This window comes from Sorex fumeus, unplaced genomic scaffold (assembly GCF_029834395.1).
Source record: "Sorex fumeus unplaced genomic scaffold, SorFum_2.1 ptg000079l, whole genome shotgun sequence".
NCBI classification, from domain to species: domain Eukaryota; kingdom Metazoa; phylum Chordata; class Mammalia; order Eulipotyphla; family Soricidae; genus Sorex; species Sorex fumeus.
In genome coordinates this window covers 7,649,204-7,667,128 of record NW_026606136.1, presented here as the reverse complement: position 1 = coordinate 7,667,128, position 17,925 = coordinate 7,649,204, and the positions used below count along the sequence as shown (strand labels likewise).

At 55.1% G+C, this 17,925-nt stretch overlaps 1 protein-coding gene and 1 non-coding gene across 3 annotated transcripts in view; both read right to left on the bottom strand.

Moving 5' to 3' along the window:
* MAP4K3 (mitogen-activated protein kinase kinase kinase kinase 3) overlaps positions 1-17,925 on the bottom strand; it is a 135,426-nt gene that overhangs the window by 66,986 nt on the left and 50,515 nt on the right. For both annotated transcript variants that reach the window (XM_056130572.1, XM_056130573.1), the window contains exons 3-4: positions 13,474-13,564; positions 11,324-11,388 (exon numbers count right to left, since the gene is read on the bottom strand). In XM_056130572.1, coding sequence (XP_055986547.1) covers positions 11,324-11,388; positions 13,474-13,564 — 156 coding nt within the window. The remainder of the gene's footprint in view (positions 1-11,323; positions 11,389-13,473; positions 13,565-17,925) is intronic.
* On the bottom strand, positions 759-928 carry LOC130038805 (U1 spliceosomal RNA). Its single transcript, XR_008794792.1, has one exon. It is a non-coding gene; the product is annotated as a U1 spliceosomal RNA (small nuclear RNA).

Sequence of the window (17,925 nt, the reverse complement as noted above, 5' to 3'; positions counted from 1 at the left end):
GGTGGGCACTGTGACTCCTGGCTCTGTGCTCGAGAACCGTCCCTGGCGGTGCCTGGGGGAGCAAGGTGTGGTGAGGCGATCAAACTGGTTCTCGGCGGCAAGGCGAGTGATATATCCCCGAACGATCTCTCATGCTCCTGGAGCTTGAGCTGGTTTTTATTACAGCTCTTTAAAAAACTGACACGTAATATGTATTAAGGTTACCAAACCAAAAAAACCCACAAGTTCCTCTACGATTATTAGCTCTTTGTAGTTAAAATTAGTAAATCCATTACTAAAAATGAATCCAGTGGATAAGGAACTCTGGGAGGTCAGAAAGTTACGGGGTTCGGGCACCTGGGTTCTTTTTTTGCCCAACTGCAAAGCTGTTCACTGTTGGGTTTCAGTCACAGTGTTCAGACACCCGTCCCTGCACCAGTGCACACTCCTCGCCACCAGTGTTCCCGGTCCCCTCCCAGCCCAGGCATTACGGTTTGCGATGCTGTTACTGACAGGTTATCCCCTACACCCCTTGGCCTCTTCTCAGCACTGTTCTTGTCCAGGATGACCATTTGCGACTATCAGGCCATAGCGGACTTGTCTCGGTCCTGACTGGCCTCCACCCCCTGCCGCCCTCCACTCACGGCAAGCTTCCAATCAGCCTCGGGGGACGGTCTCATACTGTGTGTGTGTGTACATACCCCACAAGTGAGTGGTCATCCTATGCCTGTCCCTCTCCTTCTGGCTCACTTCACCCAGCAGTCTTCTCTTTCTCCCCTCAGGGGAGAGCGTGAACGAGTCCCCCCACTGCCACAAGTTCTGCAGCCGAGTTTCCAACACTTGGGGGGGTTCCAAACTGCGGGGTCGGCAATTGCGGAGTGCGATGGATCCGCCTCGGCCTGGGAAAACCAGCCTCCAGACCGTGGCGTCTCCCCTGCCCGGTAAGGACAGCAGGCGGAAGCAGATTTCTGGCTTCACTCGCCCGAACAGCGGAGCAGCATTCCGCGGTGCAGATGTGCCAGTTTCTTTCCCCTGTCGTCTGTTCTCGGGCCCTCGGGTCGTTTCCAGATTCTGGCCAATGTGAACAGTGCTGCAATGCACATTTGAGTGCAGAAGGTGCTTCTGCCGCGTTTGGGGGCCCCCACGGTAGAGTCCCAGAAGTGCTACTGCAGGGTCATCTGAAGCGCAAGTTGCCGTTTTTTGAGGAATGTCCATATTGTTTCCCTAAGATGCTGGACCAGCTGGCATTCCCACCAACAAGGAAAGGAAGTCCCTTTCTCCCCTCATCCGGGCCAGCGCTGGCTGCTCTTGTTCCTTCTGACGTGTGCCGGTCTCTGGTGTGAGATGGTATCTCAATGCGGTCTTGACCTGCGCCTCCCTGATGGCAGAGACACAGAGACATTCTCGAATGCCTTTTGGCCATCTGGTTGGCTCTTTGAGGGTTTCCGTCTATCTCTTCTCCCCATTCCTTTGATGGTTTGAATGTGTTTTTCCTGTAAAGTTCTACCAGTGCTGCACATATCTTTGATATGAACCCCTTACCAGATGGGCATCGGGTAAATAAATTCTCCCATTCCCTGGGTTAACTTTGTAATTTGGCCATTCTTTTTTTTTGCATTTTGGGTCACACCCGGCGATGCACAGGGGTTCCTCCTGGCTCTGCACTTAGGAGTTACTCTTGGCGGTGCTCAGGGGACCATATGGGATGCTGGGAATCGAACCCGGGTCGGCCACGTGCAGGCAAACGCCCTACCCGCTGTGCTATCGCTCCAGCCCCTGGCCATTTCTTTTGAGGTGCAGATGCTTCTTTAATGTTTAACGTAGGGGCTGGAGCGATAGCACAGTGGGTAAGGCATTTGCCTCGCACGCGGCCAACCCGGGTTCGATTCCCAGCATCCCATATGCACTGCCATGAGCAGTGGGAATCACCCCATGAGCACCGCCAGGGGCGATTCCTGAGTGCAGAGCCAGGAGTAACCCCTGTGCATCGCCAGGTGTGACCCCAAAAGCAAAATAATAATAATAAATGTTTAACGTAGTCCCATTTGCTTTGTTTCCATTTGCTCGGTAGGTCTTTGCCCCATTTGTATCTGGCCTCTGTGCATGGCCTTAGAGGTCTGAGTTCAGTTTTTTACATGGAGCTGCCCAGTTTTCCCAGCACTCGTTGAAGAGGCTTTCCTTGCTCCACCTCATGTATCTTGCTCCTTTACCAAAGATTAAATGATCACATATTTGAGGGTCTGTATCAGGATACTCAACTCCATTCCACGGGCCTGTGGGTCTGTCTTGATTCCAATGCCATGCTGTTTTGATTGCTACTGCTTTGCAGTACAGTTAAGTTGGGGGCGGGAGGGGGGGATGCCTCCCATCTTCTTTCCCCCAAGGACAGCTTGAGCTATCCGTGGAGGTTCATTGCTCCACATGAAGTTCAGAAACGTTCCGTCTATTTCTTCGAAAAATGCCATGGGTACCTTTATAGAGACCGCATTGGACCTCTATATTTGGGGCGTATTACCATTTTGACAATGTTAATCCTCTTGATCCATGAGCAGGGGATGTGTCTCCATTTCCTTGTGTCCCCTTTTATTTACTGAAATAGTGTTTTATAGTTTTATTTGTACAGATCCTTCACTGTATCATCACCAAACAACTAGGAATCCCACGGCGCTCTCTCCCTGTCAGTGTTCGGTGGTCTCGCCACTTCCCCGCCTGGGACGGCTGATCCCATGGGCGGACGGAGGAGGAACGCGGGCCAGGCTGGTTGGTTATCAGCAGCCGTTCATTCCATTCTCCCCACACGCCTCTTCCTCTTCACTCAGGCCCTCATTCCCGTCTCCTCCACTGCCTCCCGGCAGCCTCCTCAGTTTCTCTCTAGCCTCTCTCCAACTCCCCAGTTGACATATCAAAGCCCGTCAAGATCGCCTGCAGCCAGGGGATCAGCCCAAGGACAAAATGCCACTCAGGGGTTTTTCTCTGCTCCTTCGTCCAATAACTTAATTAACATCTTAATTCTACTTCTTAATATTAGTTATTTTGTATGGACACAGCAAGAGATATATTAAGTTTGTAGGGTGGCTTTCCTGGGGATATCTCACTATAGATCTCAGACGACAGTGCTCAGGCCAGATTAACCTTTCCTAACCCTAGCAGGGTCCTAATCTAGTTGTTACTTTGGGGATCATGACAGAGTCTGTGGCATACACGACCGTGCTCTTAACTTACAGTTAGGTATTATGGTGCCAGGGTAGCTCGCGGCTTGCCCGGGTCCATCCAGTCCCTCGTCGGGACCTTGCTTTTGGGGTGCTAGAAAGGAAGGGCAACTGAGGCCCGCGTTGAGAAAACAGATGCCCAGGAGTGAAGATTATTCGGAGTCAATGAAGTCCCGAGTTACAAAAGCACAGTCTATGCAAAAAGACATTGCTCTAAAGCAAACCAGGCAAAGGACGGAGGAAGAGAAAAGCAGTATTTACAAGTTAACGAAGTCTGATTAGGAGATAAAGGTGACTGACTGGCTGGGGAAGCAGAGCACCGAGAGAGAGGTTACAGATAAACACAGGAGTGGGCGTGTCTCAGGAGCACTGTGACGGGAGCAACCCAATAAAATTAAGTTCCCTGTGGCAAGGCAGAAAGGACAAACCAATGTTATTCTACACTTCACCTCTTTAACTAAGCTGACTGAGGCAGTTGGTTTTCTGAGGCACATTGTGAACAAGATTGTCTTTGTAAAAATATCTCTTTCTTCTCTTTCACTATTTGTGGATGGGAAAGCCAGAGACTTTGGGGTACTGATTTTGTAACCTGCCACTTTACTATACAAATCTATTTTTTTCAGGCACTTCTTTGCAGCCTTTAGGATTTTCTAAGTATAACGTCTTCTGCAAATAGTGAAGGTTTGACTTCTTCCGTTCCTATCTGGATGCCCTGGGTATCTTTTCCTGCCTAACTATTATGACAAGTATTATACTGAATAGGAGTATAATAAGACTATAATTCCCATTTAAGTAATTAATTCCAATTCCCATTTAATAGCAAGTTTTTAATCACGAACGGGTGCTGGATCTTGTCAAATACTTTCTCTGCATCTACTGATAAGATCATATGGTTATTTTTATTGATGGTGTATTGTGGGCTGAGCGACAGCACAGCGAGTAGGGTGTTTGCCTTGCACGCGGCCGACCCAGTCAACCCGAGTTCGATTCCTCCGCCCCTCTCAGATTGCCCGGCAAGCTACCAAGAGTATCTCGCCCACACGGCAAAACCTGGCAAGCTCCCCGTGACGTATTCAATATGCCAAACGCAGCAACAACAAGTCTCACAACGTTCCTGGGCCTGCTCGAGCAAATCGATGAACAACGGGAGGACAGTGATGCTGAATGACTTGTGAACTAACGTTAATTCAGCCTTGCATCCCCAGGATGAATCCTACCTGGTTGTGGTGTAAGATCTTTTGATGAGTTGCTGGATTCTCTTTGCTAGTATTTTGTTGAGGCTCTTTGCATCTGTGCTCGTCGGGGATATCGGCCGGTAATTCTCCTTTCCTGTGTTGTCTCTGCTTTTGGTATCAAGATGATATTTTCCTCACAGAAACTAGGAGTGTTTCTGCTCCTTGGATTTCCAGGAAAAGCTTGAAAAGGATTGACAGTAGTCAGTTCCCTAAAGGTTTAAAAGAATCTGGGTCTGGGCTTTTGTTTTTGGGAAGGCTCTTGATCACCATTTCAACTTCCTCGTAAGTGATAGATCTGTTCAGGGATTCCAAATATTCCTGGTTCAGCCTTGGGCAGATGCTGGAATCCAGGAACTTATCCATTTCTTCTAGGTTTCCCTGTTGTGTGGAACACAGACTCTTCAAGTAATATCTGGTGATCCTTTGAATTTTTTTGCTTTCGGGCGTTATTCCCCCCTTTCACTCCTGACTTGGTTTATTAGGGTTCTCTTGCTCTCTTTGGGAGTCCTGCTCTGGTTAATTGATCTTGTTTATTTTTCCAAAGGACCAGCTCTTGGCTTTGTTGATCTTTCGGACCGTTCTTTTGAATTCTAGCTCCTCAGCTTCTGCTCTCAGTTTCGTTATTTCCTTCCTCCTGCCCGGTCTGGGCTCCTTTCGTTGGTCATTTCCCAAGATCTTGGGCTGGAAGTCAAGTCACTTACCTGGGTCTTTCTTCCCTCCTGACGCATGTCTGCAGGGCTACCACTCGCTCGGACTCCTCCTCACTTGCTCCTAGGGATCTTTGGCTTCCTCTCGAACCCACTGGTTGCTCAGCAGTGAGCTGTTCAGCTTCTAGGTGTTTGACTTGATGCTACTTCTGTGTGTGACCAACACCGACTTCTTTTTCAATGCACTGTGGCCATGCACTGAGCACGAGTCGACATTTTTCATTTCTATTCTCTTAACTGGATGGAGGCATGCTTCGCGGCCCAGAGTGTGGTTTCTGTTGGAGAATGTCCCATGTGCCCTGGAGAATGTGTATTCGGCTGCTGGGGGTGAGAGCAGGGGCCGTCCCGACCCTGCTGAGCCGAGAGGCGGGACTGGCTCCGGCCCCCAGCAGCATCTCTGAAAAGCGACAGCCTTGACTCCGAGGGGCGCCCGCTCCAGCTCCTGCAACTCTGCCCGGCGCTGCAGGCGAGGCTGCCTCTGGGGACACCCGGGCCTCCTCGGGATGGAGACACGTGGCCATGCGGCTGCTCCACTCGGCAGACCCATGCTGCTCCGAGTTACACCTCCCGGCATCCAGGGAAAAGAAGAGAGGGGCAGAGAAGAAAGGGGGCAACCCCCACCTAATCCCTCCGCACCCTCCAAGGCGCCTAACCACAGAGACTCACCGCAGCCCAGCAAGGACACCAGAAAGCCCCCCAGGCTCCGTGAGAAGAACAGTGTCCCGGGACACCGCGACAGGACATTCAGCTCAAAGAAATGACAAGTGCGGGCAGTCAGCACAGCACAAGGAAGTACGAGAGGAGAAATGAAACCACTATCGGAAATGAAGAACATGGGAGGGGACACGAAAAGCCCACAAGCGCCGAAGGGAAGAACTGATGGACCAAAGATCAAGGCGTCCAGGAAGAGAAGGAGAAAACGCAGGAGACAGAAGATGGAAAACCGTCTGGAAAGAAACAAAACAGCATCCCAGAGAACTACGGGGCCAGCTCAAGAGGAACAATTTAAGAATCCTCAGAGCCCTGGAAGAACAGGAAGGCCAACGTGAGGAAGAAACAGCAGTTAGAGCTTATCGGTGGGAATTTCCCAGAGCTGAGGAATACAGGCACTGAGATCCAAGACACTTGAAGAGTCCCAGCGAGAAGAGACTCAACTAGAAAACCCCAAGACACACCGCGCTGCACTCGGAAGGACAAAAGCCAAAGAAGAGACAGAGAACGGAAAGTAGCACGATCGGGAAAGGAGCTGACACAGGAAGGACGGCCACAAAGATTCACAGCAGGTTCATCAACTGGGACTCTCCAAGCCAGGAGTGGGGACGGACACAGTGTGGACTGAGCACCTCACCACGAGCACCCGGCCCTCTGTCTGAGGGACCAGACAGAGCCTCGGGGGCAGGCAACGGTCCAGGGAACTCGCAGCCACGAAAGCAGTTCTCTCAGAAGTGTCAAAAGGTTCTTTACAGGACAGGAGGAAGCCGCACTGGGGCACTGGGCCTGGCACGCCCGGCCGGGGCTAGGAAAGGTTAAGGGCACACAGTGACTGTCACAAACAGACTTCTATCGCCTTCCTTCCCGGGAATTCCATCTGCCACTCCTTCAAGTTTTGCTGGCGCAAGTGATATGAAATAATAAACTTGCTTTATGCCTGCCAAGGCTGGAAGGTGAGACAAATGTATTATGAACGACTTTGTAAAATCATGGTCTCTTAATTAAAAAACAAAGTAGAGGCCTCTTCCGAGCCCCATGGGGATGCAATTAAGAGCAGTTAGCAAGAGTCTGGCCCATAGTCTACCGGGTGAATTTTCAGAGGCGTTGGACAGAGTTCACACACACACACACACACACACACACACACACACACACACACAGAAAATCCTATTCCTGCCCTGAAACTTGCCCTTTCCCCTATCGTGAATATACTTCATGTTAAAAAACCAAGTCCGGTCAGGTTTGTGAACACTGTCCAACAACGGTATTTTAAAAAAGCAACACGTTCTAACGGTCTCTCGGGGAAGGCCAACGCTGGCAGGCGAGGGGCTTGGGCTCCACCTCCCCGGGCGCGGAAAGACAAGGCCGGCCCAGCCACAGCCAGCCAGGCCTCCAACGGCCGAGGCCTCAGCCAGAGCAGGCGGACAAGCGTGAGGACGGGGGGCTGGCCTGGGACCCTCTCTGCCTCGAGCAGCTGCCACAGGCGTCCCCGCCACGCGGCCAGACTTCAGACTCAGCCACGGAGCAAAGGGCCCCGAGTCCCGAGTGGAACAACCCGGTGCTGGAGCTGAAGGGGTCCAGTCGGGAAACAAATCAGGACGCACTGGCCATCCGCGAGATCAGTGGCAAGTGGAAAGGACAAGGGTAAACGCAGAAAAATGTTCAGTGGGAAGGGGGGACCCATGGCGCCGTTAAGCTCAGGGTCTAACGTTCTTCGGAGCGAAGTTCGCCAGACAAGCACCAGCCCTGCTCAGACTCTGCCAGGGAACAGGCCCCGGGGGCGGGAGGTGCCCCCTCTTGCCCCACGAAAGAAGCTGCTTCCAGGCTTGGGGTCACAGGCCATCGCATCGTCTCAGGCCGTGGCCGTTGGACAGAGTTCTCACACACACAGCCACGGCCGTCCCTGCCCACAGCCACCAGGAACGAAGCCTCTGCCGCCAGCCACCAAGTGGACGCTCCTCAGGGTCCTCAGAAGACGGCAGCACAAGCTCGCGAGGGGCGCGGACAGGTGGGCCGCTGACCCGGTCTCTGATTCCTGACCCCAGGGCTGACAAGGAGATCCTGCTGTGGCAGCTGCTAAGCTCTGAGACGGCTGCTGTGACCATGATGACTGCCCCCTGCCCCCTTCTAAGGGTTCAAGATTTGAAAATAATACAGAAGAATGAACGGATTAAGGGCAGAAAAGGAAACAGAAACACCATTTTATGACCCCTTGGAAAGGCCGGCCCAGGTTCGATTCCTCCGCCCCTCTCGGAGAGCCTGGCAAGCTCCCCATGGCGTATTCGATATGCCAAAAACAGTAACAAGTCTCACGACGGAGACGTTACTGGGCCCGCTCGAGCAAATTGATGAGCAACGGGAGGACAGTGACAGTAAGAAGGGGTAAATTAAAAAAAGACGGTAACAATTTTAAAAAGGAACATTCTCTACAATTTTTGTATGCCAGATCAAGTTTGTACATACCTGTGAAAATTAAAACAAAGCCTCAAAGAATGAGTTACTAGAAAAGAATTTCTCTTTCTTTTAATTTTACTAATTTTGCATTTATTGACTGCCTATGGTGGGGCATGGCACTGTGTTATATGCTACAGCACCCTCTTTCCTGCGAGGAATTTCTCTTCATCATATGAAGTAACCCTCGGCCCCACACGCCTTCCCACAGCAGGGGACAGGACGAGGGAGGAAGAGAAGGCAGGAGGTCTGGGCTGTGGGCTGAGGCATACACGGCACAGGGCACCAGAGCCGCCCCCCGGAACAGCGTGACCATGGAGGGGGTCTGGGGAAGCAGTCGGGAAGCTCCCAGGGAGGCACGGCAATGCAGCAGCATGTCTGAGACCACCCACAGCATCGCCAAACACCGTTTCCTGCCACTAATCCCGCTGCTGATGCGGACGCAGAAACCAGCCCTGCACGTTCAGAATTCAGATCCTGTTTTACTTCCATTGTTGGTTTAAACAGAACAGGAACAACCGTGACCACGTACTCCGGCAACTACAGCACCCTCTGGCCAAGTCGGACAACGAAGACGGATCTATGAGGCAGAACCACTAAATAATCTGAGAAAGACTAAAATGTGTCATCTAAAAACTAATGACGCAAAGGAAGGAACAAAACCGACAGGACTAAGACAGAAAGGATACAGGCTGTGAAACAGAATAACAATTTGCACCCAGGAAAATTATGTCTACCAGAATTTAAAACCGGGCAAACATTAATCAGAGCTGCAGAGTCCGAGCACTGAGTCTGGCCCAGGGGGAGGACGGAGGAGGCCTGGCTCTGAGGAGGCCTTGGTGGCCACCTGCTGAGACCTGGAAGGAAAGCCCAGGGTGAAGGGGGACAGCACCCAGTGGAGAGCTGCCCGTGGCCCACACGGGAAGAACAGGGAGAGTCCAAGTGCGAGCCCACACGTGGGTCCCGGAACACCAGCGACAACTTCAAAGAGGAGCGAAGACCACCTCAGAGGGGTCACAGAGACCAGCTACAGGGGGTCAGGGGTCACAGACAGACCAGTTGCAGAGGGTCAGGGGTCACAGAGAGACCAGCTAGAGAGTCAGAAGTCACCGACAGACAGGAGGACACCGGTGGGCGTCTCTGTGGCCGCTGGCTTCCCCAGGACAGGCCTGTGCACGGGGCCCCTCAGCCGCAACCGGAAGCAGAGGCCGAGACAGGCAGGAACGTGAGTGGGTCTGCGAGTAACAGCAGAATTTGTGGAGACAGCCAGGCGGGAAGAAAGGAAAGCCACCTGACAGAAAGCAGACTCGTCCAAACTAAGATGAAAACACTGGGAAAGCGTGATTCATTAATAATATTCAGAAAACGACAAGCTTCCAGGAATACTGCGCCTGCCCGCAGTGCAGAGCCAGGCCGACTATCCCCTCACTGTCACAGCACTTCGTGATCACAGTGTGTCCGCACACGGCAGGGCCGGGCAGGCCACCAGGGTCAGGTCAGGCAGAGGGACCGCTGCCCTGCGCCCAGGCCTGGCCTCTGCCCCACTCGGCCCCGCAGACCCCCACCTCACCTGACCCGGGGAGCCACCCACCGGGGCTTCATCTCCTGGCACGCACTTTTTCCTTTACTTTTTGTTTTTGGGTCACGCCTGGCGATGCTCAGGGCTTGCTCCTGGCTCGGCACGGCTGTTGCTCCTGGTGGTGCTCAGGGATCCCCTGGCGCGGCCGCAGGCAGCAAACGCCCTGCAGCCCGGCCCTCCCCTCTTCTTTCCAACCAACATTTGCCAATCTTCAAAAGGCCAACGAAAAGCCCACTTTGTTCACTCTGGACTCCTATTCCTAAGGTAGCAAGAAGACTAGCAAAACACCCTTGTCAGTTCTTATATTAAAATCGACATGGGGGGAAGAGACTGGGACCGCTGGTGGTGGGAGGGGCACACCGGTGAAGGGACGGGTGCTGGAACACCGTGTGACTGAAGCCCAGCCATGGGCAGCTTTGTGACTGTTTCTCATGGTGATTCGGTTAAAAAAATTAAAATAAAGCAGTCGCCTCCTCCAAAAAAATAAGATCGACACCAAAAATAATTCGGGGATGAGGCACATGCCGTGCTTTCGGAAGCGCGGCCACACTTCCAGCACGGGTGGCCACGCAACACGCAGCCTCGGGACCCGCACTCAGGGCACGGGCTCCTGGCAGGCTGCAGAACCCCCCAAAATAATAAAGGCATTTTATGCTTATTAACCAGAAAAGACGCACGGCAGAGCCTGGCAAGCTCCCCGTGGCGTATTCGATCTGCCAAAAACAGTGACAATAACGGGCCTCATTCCCCTGACCCTGAAAGAGCCTCCAATAAGGCAGCGTTGGGAAGGACGAGTCAGGAGAGGCTGCTAAAATCTCAGGGCTGGGACGAATGGAGACGTGACTGGCGCCCGCTCGAGCAAATCGATGAACAACGGGATGACAGGGACGCAGTGACAGTGATTAGTCGAAAAGGCACATCTCCAGCAAAAGAATGAGGCGCTCTGCAGTCTGACCAAGACCCCCCGCAGGCCCGGGAGAGGAGAGGGGAAGGGACGGAGGCAGGGCGAGTCTCCCCATCACTGGGGTGGGCGGGGCCCGGCCCTCACAGTCCCCGAACACCGATAAAAAGGTGACCAGGAACCGGGCTCGGGTATCAAAGCGTTCATGAACAACAGACACGTCTCACACACAGGGTGAAGTTGACTGTCTTTGTACTGACACTAGTAAACCCTCAACTGGAAGTCTGTCCACTTAGTATTTGCCAGAAGGTTTGTGCATAATTCCCCTAATTCTGAAACTTTGAAGAAATGGTATGTAATGTGCATTCTTTATAGTTAGCGAATAATTTAGCTTCGGATGATTTTCTGACTTATAAAGAAAGGACCTTGTCCCCCCCGCACCTCTAAAATACAGTTACATTATCTGAGTGACAATAACAAAACATTGCTTTAACACGGGAAGTAACAAGAATTCTACTCGACTTCTATCTATGAAATCTAACTTGTCTTACCATGATAAATATCCTGTAAAGAACCACCTCCACAAAACTCCATGCAAATCCAAAGTTTATCCCTCCTAGAAAGAGAGAAAAGTGGATCACATTTTCATGTTTAAAATTATGTGCGAATTAATGACTTTTTTCCTTTTGTTTTTTGGGCCCCACCTGGCTCTGTCAGGGCTTATTCCCGCTCTGCGCTCGGGGATGGTCTGGGGGGACTTGGGGGCCACACGTGGCGAAGGATGGAAGCCAGGCCGGCCGTGCGTAAGGCAAGGGCCCCAGGCACTGGGCTCGCTCTCTGGCCAGAACTGCACACCGTCCCCGCGCCCGGGGGGCCACTCCAGATGGAGAGAATTCTCCTCGGTCAAACGTGCCCCCTTCCCTGAGGCCTGCTGTCCAGTTTGCCCCCCACAGTTCATGAAAGTCAAAGTCACTAACAAAGCACACACGTTAGCCGCGGCTGTGCCCTGGGTGAGCACTGTCTCGCGTGGGTGAGGTCTTGGTTCGATCCCAGGCGCCACCAAGAAGAAAGGCCCACACTGGAAACAGGACTGAAGACCGTGCTGACAGCATGGTGACACGACCTCAAAGCACATCTTGGCTTATTTGTCAGCGAGCAAGCAAAGGGTCAACTTTCCAAGTGTGCCTAGACTGACCAGACTCCTTTCTGGTTTCCTGTCAGGGACGGGTGCTCATTCTCTCTCTCTCGGCAGCCTCCCTCTCACACAGTCACAATCAGTCACGCTGAAGGAGCGAGCCCCCGTCTTGTCTTGGTCGCTCACGGCCTCAGCAGGCGGCTGGCGGGCAGGACGCGGCTCCCAAGGCAGCAGCAAACGCCTGCCCGCACCAGTGGTGACTGCGTGGCGAAGAGCGTCTGGAGCACCTTCTGGGGGACCCTCAGCGAGCACCGATGGGGAGATGAACCGTGCCCTTCGCATCCTTGCCCGGCGCCCGGGCAGCTTTTCAGGAAAGGGCGGAGCTGCGCTGGCCCCCAGCACAGGGGCGCCAGGGAAGAGCCCTCCAGCTCTGTGGGCCGGGCAGAGGCTGACCCGGGGCCTGCGTGCACACAGCACCCACGGCCGGCCTGCTGGCCCCCAGCCCTCGGACGCCGAGGCGAGACCGTCCCTGCGCATTTCAGCAGAGACGGTCCTATAAAGCCGACACACTGGGCCCGCCAAAACTGGGCCGAGGCCCGCGCAGAGGCGGTTTCTCCTCGTGGCCGTGGTGAGCGGGCGGGGGTTCGTCCAGAGGCCTCTGGGGCGTGGCCCTCTCGCGCCCTGTGCTCAGGCTCCGCAGGGCATCCCCTTCCCGAGCCCCTCCCGAGGGCTCCTCTCCGGAGCTCCCATCCTGCTCCTTGAGTCCCTGGCCGGTGCTTTGCACTAACGGTTCCTGCTTCCCTGCTCTCCGCCACCTTCGCACCCAGAGTCCTGAACCTCATTATCCTCTTGTGAGGGCTTCGTCTTCATCAGCTTGGCGTGCTCAAGACCGTCGGGCGCTCTTGCTGTCTGGGGCTCCCTCCTGAGAGCCCCCTGTCCTTTACGAACGCGGGGGCTCCAGGTCCCTCTGGCCATTAGATCCCCCGGGGCTTTCCCCACTCGCCTTCCTGGAGGGGGCCGGGGTGTGTTCAGTCCCGGTGGAGAGAAGCTGGGCCGACGCCCACTCTCCCAGGCGTCTCGCCACCAGGTCATGCAGGAACGGAGCTGCCCAACAACACCAGAGCTTTGCATACTAAGCGAACGTTCCTCGCCTGTCTGGAAGCACGGGCAGAGGCAGCGCCGGGAGCAGGGACAGAGACGGGAGCAAGGGAAGGGGAGTCACAGTCCACCTGGGACTGGGGGCAGGAGGGAACCCAACCATCCACGGCCTCCGCTCCTCGGACACGAACGCAGGGGTAACGCAACACAGCGCCGGAAGCAGGAAAGCTGCTTTTCCTGAAACAGTCTAGCAGACACTCCTGCCGTTTAGAAACAACTGCTGGTGGAGACGAGAGGCCAGAGGAAGCGGCCCAGGCTCTGCCCGTGGGACACCAGCACCGAGACCCTCTGCCAGGCCTCCTCGCCCAGACCACCCCCGACGGGAGCCCACGCGGAAGGGATGGCCGCCGCCCGGCACACAGCCCGCCGAGGCCTGCTCCGGGGCCAGAGGGGGCAGGAACACGGTACCTGAGATAGCTCCCGAAGTAGGCCACGATGTTGGCGTGCTTGCAGTCCTTCATCATGATGATCTCCTGCTGCACCACCGCGAAGTCTTCCCCTGCAACAAGACACAGGCGGGCTGGGTCAGGTGTGCAAGGATCGGGCCCTCGGGCTCCATTATTCAGAATAAAGCACAGTGATTATAGCATCTGCTCTGGGCCCACTCTGGACTCAAATCCCAACTCTGCCCCTTAGGAAACGACCTGGACAAGCCCTCTGAGCCATTCCCTTCCTGTGATCAGGGATAAAGGCACCGCCACTGGGCCCCTACAGGTACTGGCAGGACTGAACGAGATCACCTGTATAAAATGCCGAGAGGAGGGCCGGAGTGACAGTCCAGCAGGGAAGGCACCGGCCGTGCCCAGGCCTGACCCGGGTTCCATTTCCGGCACCCACAGGGTCCCCCGAGCACTGTCAAGCGTGATCCTCAGCACAGAGTCCGGAGTTAAGCCCTGAGCACAGCTGGGGCGGCCCCAAAACTCCAAAACTAAACAAATAAAATGCTGAGGCTGGCACGGGACACAAAGTGTTCCGCGGGCACTCTGCTGGTACTAGAATATAACTCAGTACAGACCCCCCTGCCTTTAATACAAAACGCGAAGAGAAGTTCAGCAAGAAAGGAAGGTTCTCCTAGAGTCAGGCGATGAACCCTGGTACCCCACAAGTGCCCCTGTGTGGTCGCGTCCACACTCAGCGGGGCAATGGCCAGGAGACCACATGCCCAGGGGGGTTGGCATGCGGGCCAGAACTCAGCTGGCCTCCGGGGGCATGGCCAGTGACGGCTCCCTGCTCCCTGGCTGCCCGAGTTCTTCAGAGGATGTGGCGATGCTCTGACAGTGCCACGTGCCGTGGCTCCGAACAGACACTGGTCGAGACAGACTGCAGCCCATGCATACGGCAGAACCCGACCGAGCACAGAGAAGAGAGCCGTTCCGCATAACTAACTCTGGCCTTAAGGCACCGAATGCAGTGGAGAGTCTGGCTCAGGCGTTATCAGCAGCCAAGTGCAAAGAGAAAGCTCTACCCGCAGCCTCAGCCGGAGCCCCTCACTGCAAGCCTTGAGACTGCCGACCCGGCATCTGCCTGCTGGGAATGTTCCTTAGGCAGGAGCCCTCTGACCCGCACACATCCCCGTCACAGTTGCAAGGAAAAAACGGGATGCCAGATTCTTAATGTCTACCATCAAATCAGTACAAAATCAAAGATTTCCGAAGGAAGAATAGGAAAGTTTTATGCTCCAAAGTTCCAGATAAAAATCACCGAACCAGGATTCTCTTCAAAGTTCACTTCCACGGTTAAAGTTCTGATTACTGGGGCCAGGCTGGAGCGATAGCACAGCGGGCAGGGCGTTTGATTGCACACCTCCAACCCGGGTTCCATTCCTCCGCCCCTCTTGGAGAACCCGGCAAGCTACCGAGAGTATCCTGCCCGCACAGCAGAGCCTGGCAAGCTCCCCGTGGCGTGTTCAATGTGCCAAAAACAGCCACAACAAGTCTCACAATGGAGACGTCACCGGTGCTTGCTTGAGCAAATCGATGAACAACGGGAGGACAGTACTCCAGTGCCACTGGAATCAAACCGCTCAAGACACCACAGAGGTCCTGGACAAATCCTGGACAGTTCTGCGCAGGTTCTCCTCAACGGATTCGGGTCAAATCCTGAGGTCTCTAATTTAATTCAAATTACATTTTCTGAATGCTGCGAGATAAGGATTTCTTTTTTCCTGTGGCTGTCCAGTTTTTCCCCAACACCATTCCCAAGACGTAAAGAGCACTCATAAAGCTCAATGACAAAACGTAGCAAGTCCTACTTAAAATGAAAAAGAACAAGAAGAAAGAAAATTCCAAGTCCGAAGCAGTGAAACACCCACGAATACAGTTGCATGGGGTTCCCGCCGCCTTCGAAGCTCGGCTGTGGCTCTGTCCACCCTCGGCTGTACGGGCCCTTTCCCCGGCCGGGGCTGCAGGATGCCCAGGAGGGTCTGGTGGCCACTGTGGGCCCAGGGAAGGCACCGGGGCAGGGGACAAGGATCATCCTCAAAGCGAGAGGACAAGCTGGGAGGGGGAGGCAGGGGAGAGAGCGAGGACCTTCCCGGCAGAGCCGCAGGGCCGGGCGTCTGGGTCGCGTGGGCACCCGGTCCCCGCTGGGCAGGGCCTCCTTGCCTGCTGCCACCCATCACCCCCGCACACCAGGATTGCACCGTGGGCAACTCATCCCCTGGCTGACTCGGGACCGCGGGCCACCGTGTGAAGCCGTGCTCTGCGGTCCGTCGTTCCCGAGCCCAACCCTCGGCTCTGTGACACGTGTCCCGCAGCTGAGGAGCTCAGCTCGAGGGCAGCGGGCCTGGTCCCCTCTGTGTCCTGATGCCTCACGGGGTCCCAGAAGCCCCTCAATGACGACTTTCAAGCAGCGATATTTGGCCTTGGGTTTGATTTCATCCCACTGTCACCTCTGACATGTCAGGTGGGTGCTTTCAAGTAAGACCTCAGTGGTTTTGCCTTCAACTCTCTGATGACGGTCGCTGATCCCAAGAGTGTCACCCACCCCCTGCCAACCCCTGTCATTTCTATGTTATATCTATGGCTGTCACTGTCACCGTCTTCCCGTTGCTCATCGATTTGCTTGAGCCCAGTAACATTGTGAGACTCGTTACTATGTTTGGCATATCGAATACGTCACGGGTGGCTTGCCAGGCTCTGCTGTGTGGGCGAGATACTCTCGGTAGCTTGCCGGGCTCTCCGAGAGGGGCGGAGGAATCGAACTCGGGTTGGCCATGTTGGCCGCTTGCAAGGCAAAAGCCCTACCTGCTGTGCTATCGCTCCGGCCCCTTAGCCCAATTTTTAAAGATAACTGAACAAGGTAGATTGAGATAGGAAAAGGTGCAGGATTCACACCACCCGAATGCAGCTGACCCTGGTCCAAATTCCTGATTTTGCAACAGTCGACAGTGTGACAGCTATCGACTCAACATGGCAGGACAGACACACACGACACTGCAACCCAAGAGCCCAGAAACAAGCTCTCAACCAAGGAGCAGGGGAAGAATTGACCAAATGGCACCAAGAAAACCAGAAGTTCACACGGCGAAACATAAAACTGAACCCGTAAGTTACCCGCTACACAAAAGTCAACTCAGGACAAGAAAGATGGACGCGCTAGACTGAAGGCTCCGCACAGAAGACGGCGGACACTGTCACGACGCGGCTCCTCCTCCTTTTTCTGGGACTCTGGGCCCCTCTCAGCTGTGCCGGGGGCCTTGGGGGCGCGGGGCTGACCGTGTGGGGTGCTGGGGCAAACGCAGGCTGGCTGCGCTCAGGGCCATCGTCCAGCCCAGTGCTGACCATTCTTGGAAACGAAATCGATAACAACAGAAAAGGAACAGAAACGAGAGTGAACAAGGCGCACAGGATCGAACTAGACTATCTTTCCCCCTCCAAACAGCCAAGAGAACAGCACAGTGAAACGGCGACAGGGAATGAATGGAGATTACAGCGGGGCACAGCCGGTAACGGGCTAACAACCCCAACAGGAGACCCCGTAACTGAGTAACAAGAAGGAAGAAGCCAAGCCTGACGTAAAAATGGGCAAAGAGAGTAGGAGTGTCTCCAAGGACGGCGGGCGGGGGTCGGCGGGGACCCGAACTAACGCTGAGCACCACAGTTTAGGAGGGAAACGTCGCCCACGCGTCACGAAGCAAAAACTTGTGTCTGAAAATGGAAGAGAAAAGAGCCCAAGTGTCGGGAGGCTGCGGGGGAACGGGAGAGGGTCTGGGCAAGGAAGGGCGAGAGGCCACGCCGCCGCGGAGACAGATGCGCCCAGCTCCCCTCTGGGGGCCACGGCAGGATGCCAGGGTCACACCCGCGTGGGAGGAAGGACCTGCAGTCCGGGGGGACGGGGCACAGCAGCGCGTCCAGGCCACGGGGAAGCGGGCGGGCGCTTCCTGCCGGTCCCATCGTGGGACGCGCGCGCAGGGAGGGCCTCCGCGTCCTCGCCCCATCGGCCGGTCCCGTGAGCGGGGGCCAACCACAGGCTGAGCGGCCCCTACAAGGGCACACGGGAGGAGCGGTGGGGGCTGCCGCCCAGCACCCGCCCCCATCTGCCCCACAGCCTCGCGAGACGTCCCAAGGCCAGTGCTAGCGGGGAGGCAGGCTGGAGGGTCCTTTCGGGGCCACAGAGGGGCAGCAGCCAGCCCCGTGCTCCGGGGCTGGGCACGTCCCACCTTCGCTCAGAAGCACACTGTGCTCGGGCAGACACCCCCCACCCCCATCCAGGCTGCCCCTTTCCCGGCCAGCTCCTTGCCAGAGTCACGTCTGTGCTCTCACCACAGCCAAAGCCAGCCCCGAAGACGTGTGAAGCCCATCCCTGAGCAGGAAAACGAGGCGGGAGGGCAGAGTCTCCAGGGAAGTTCTGTGTGCTACC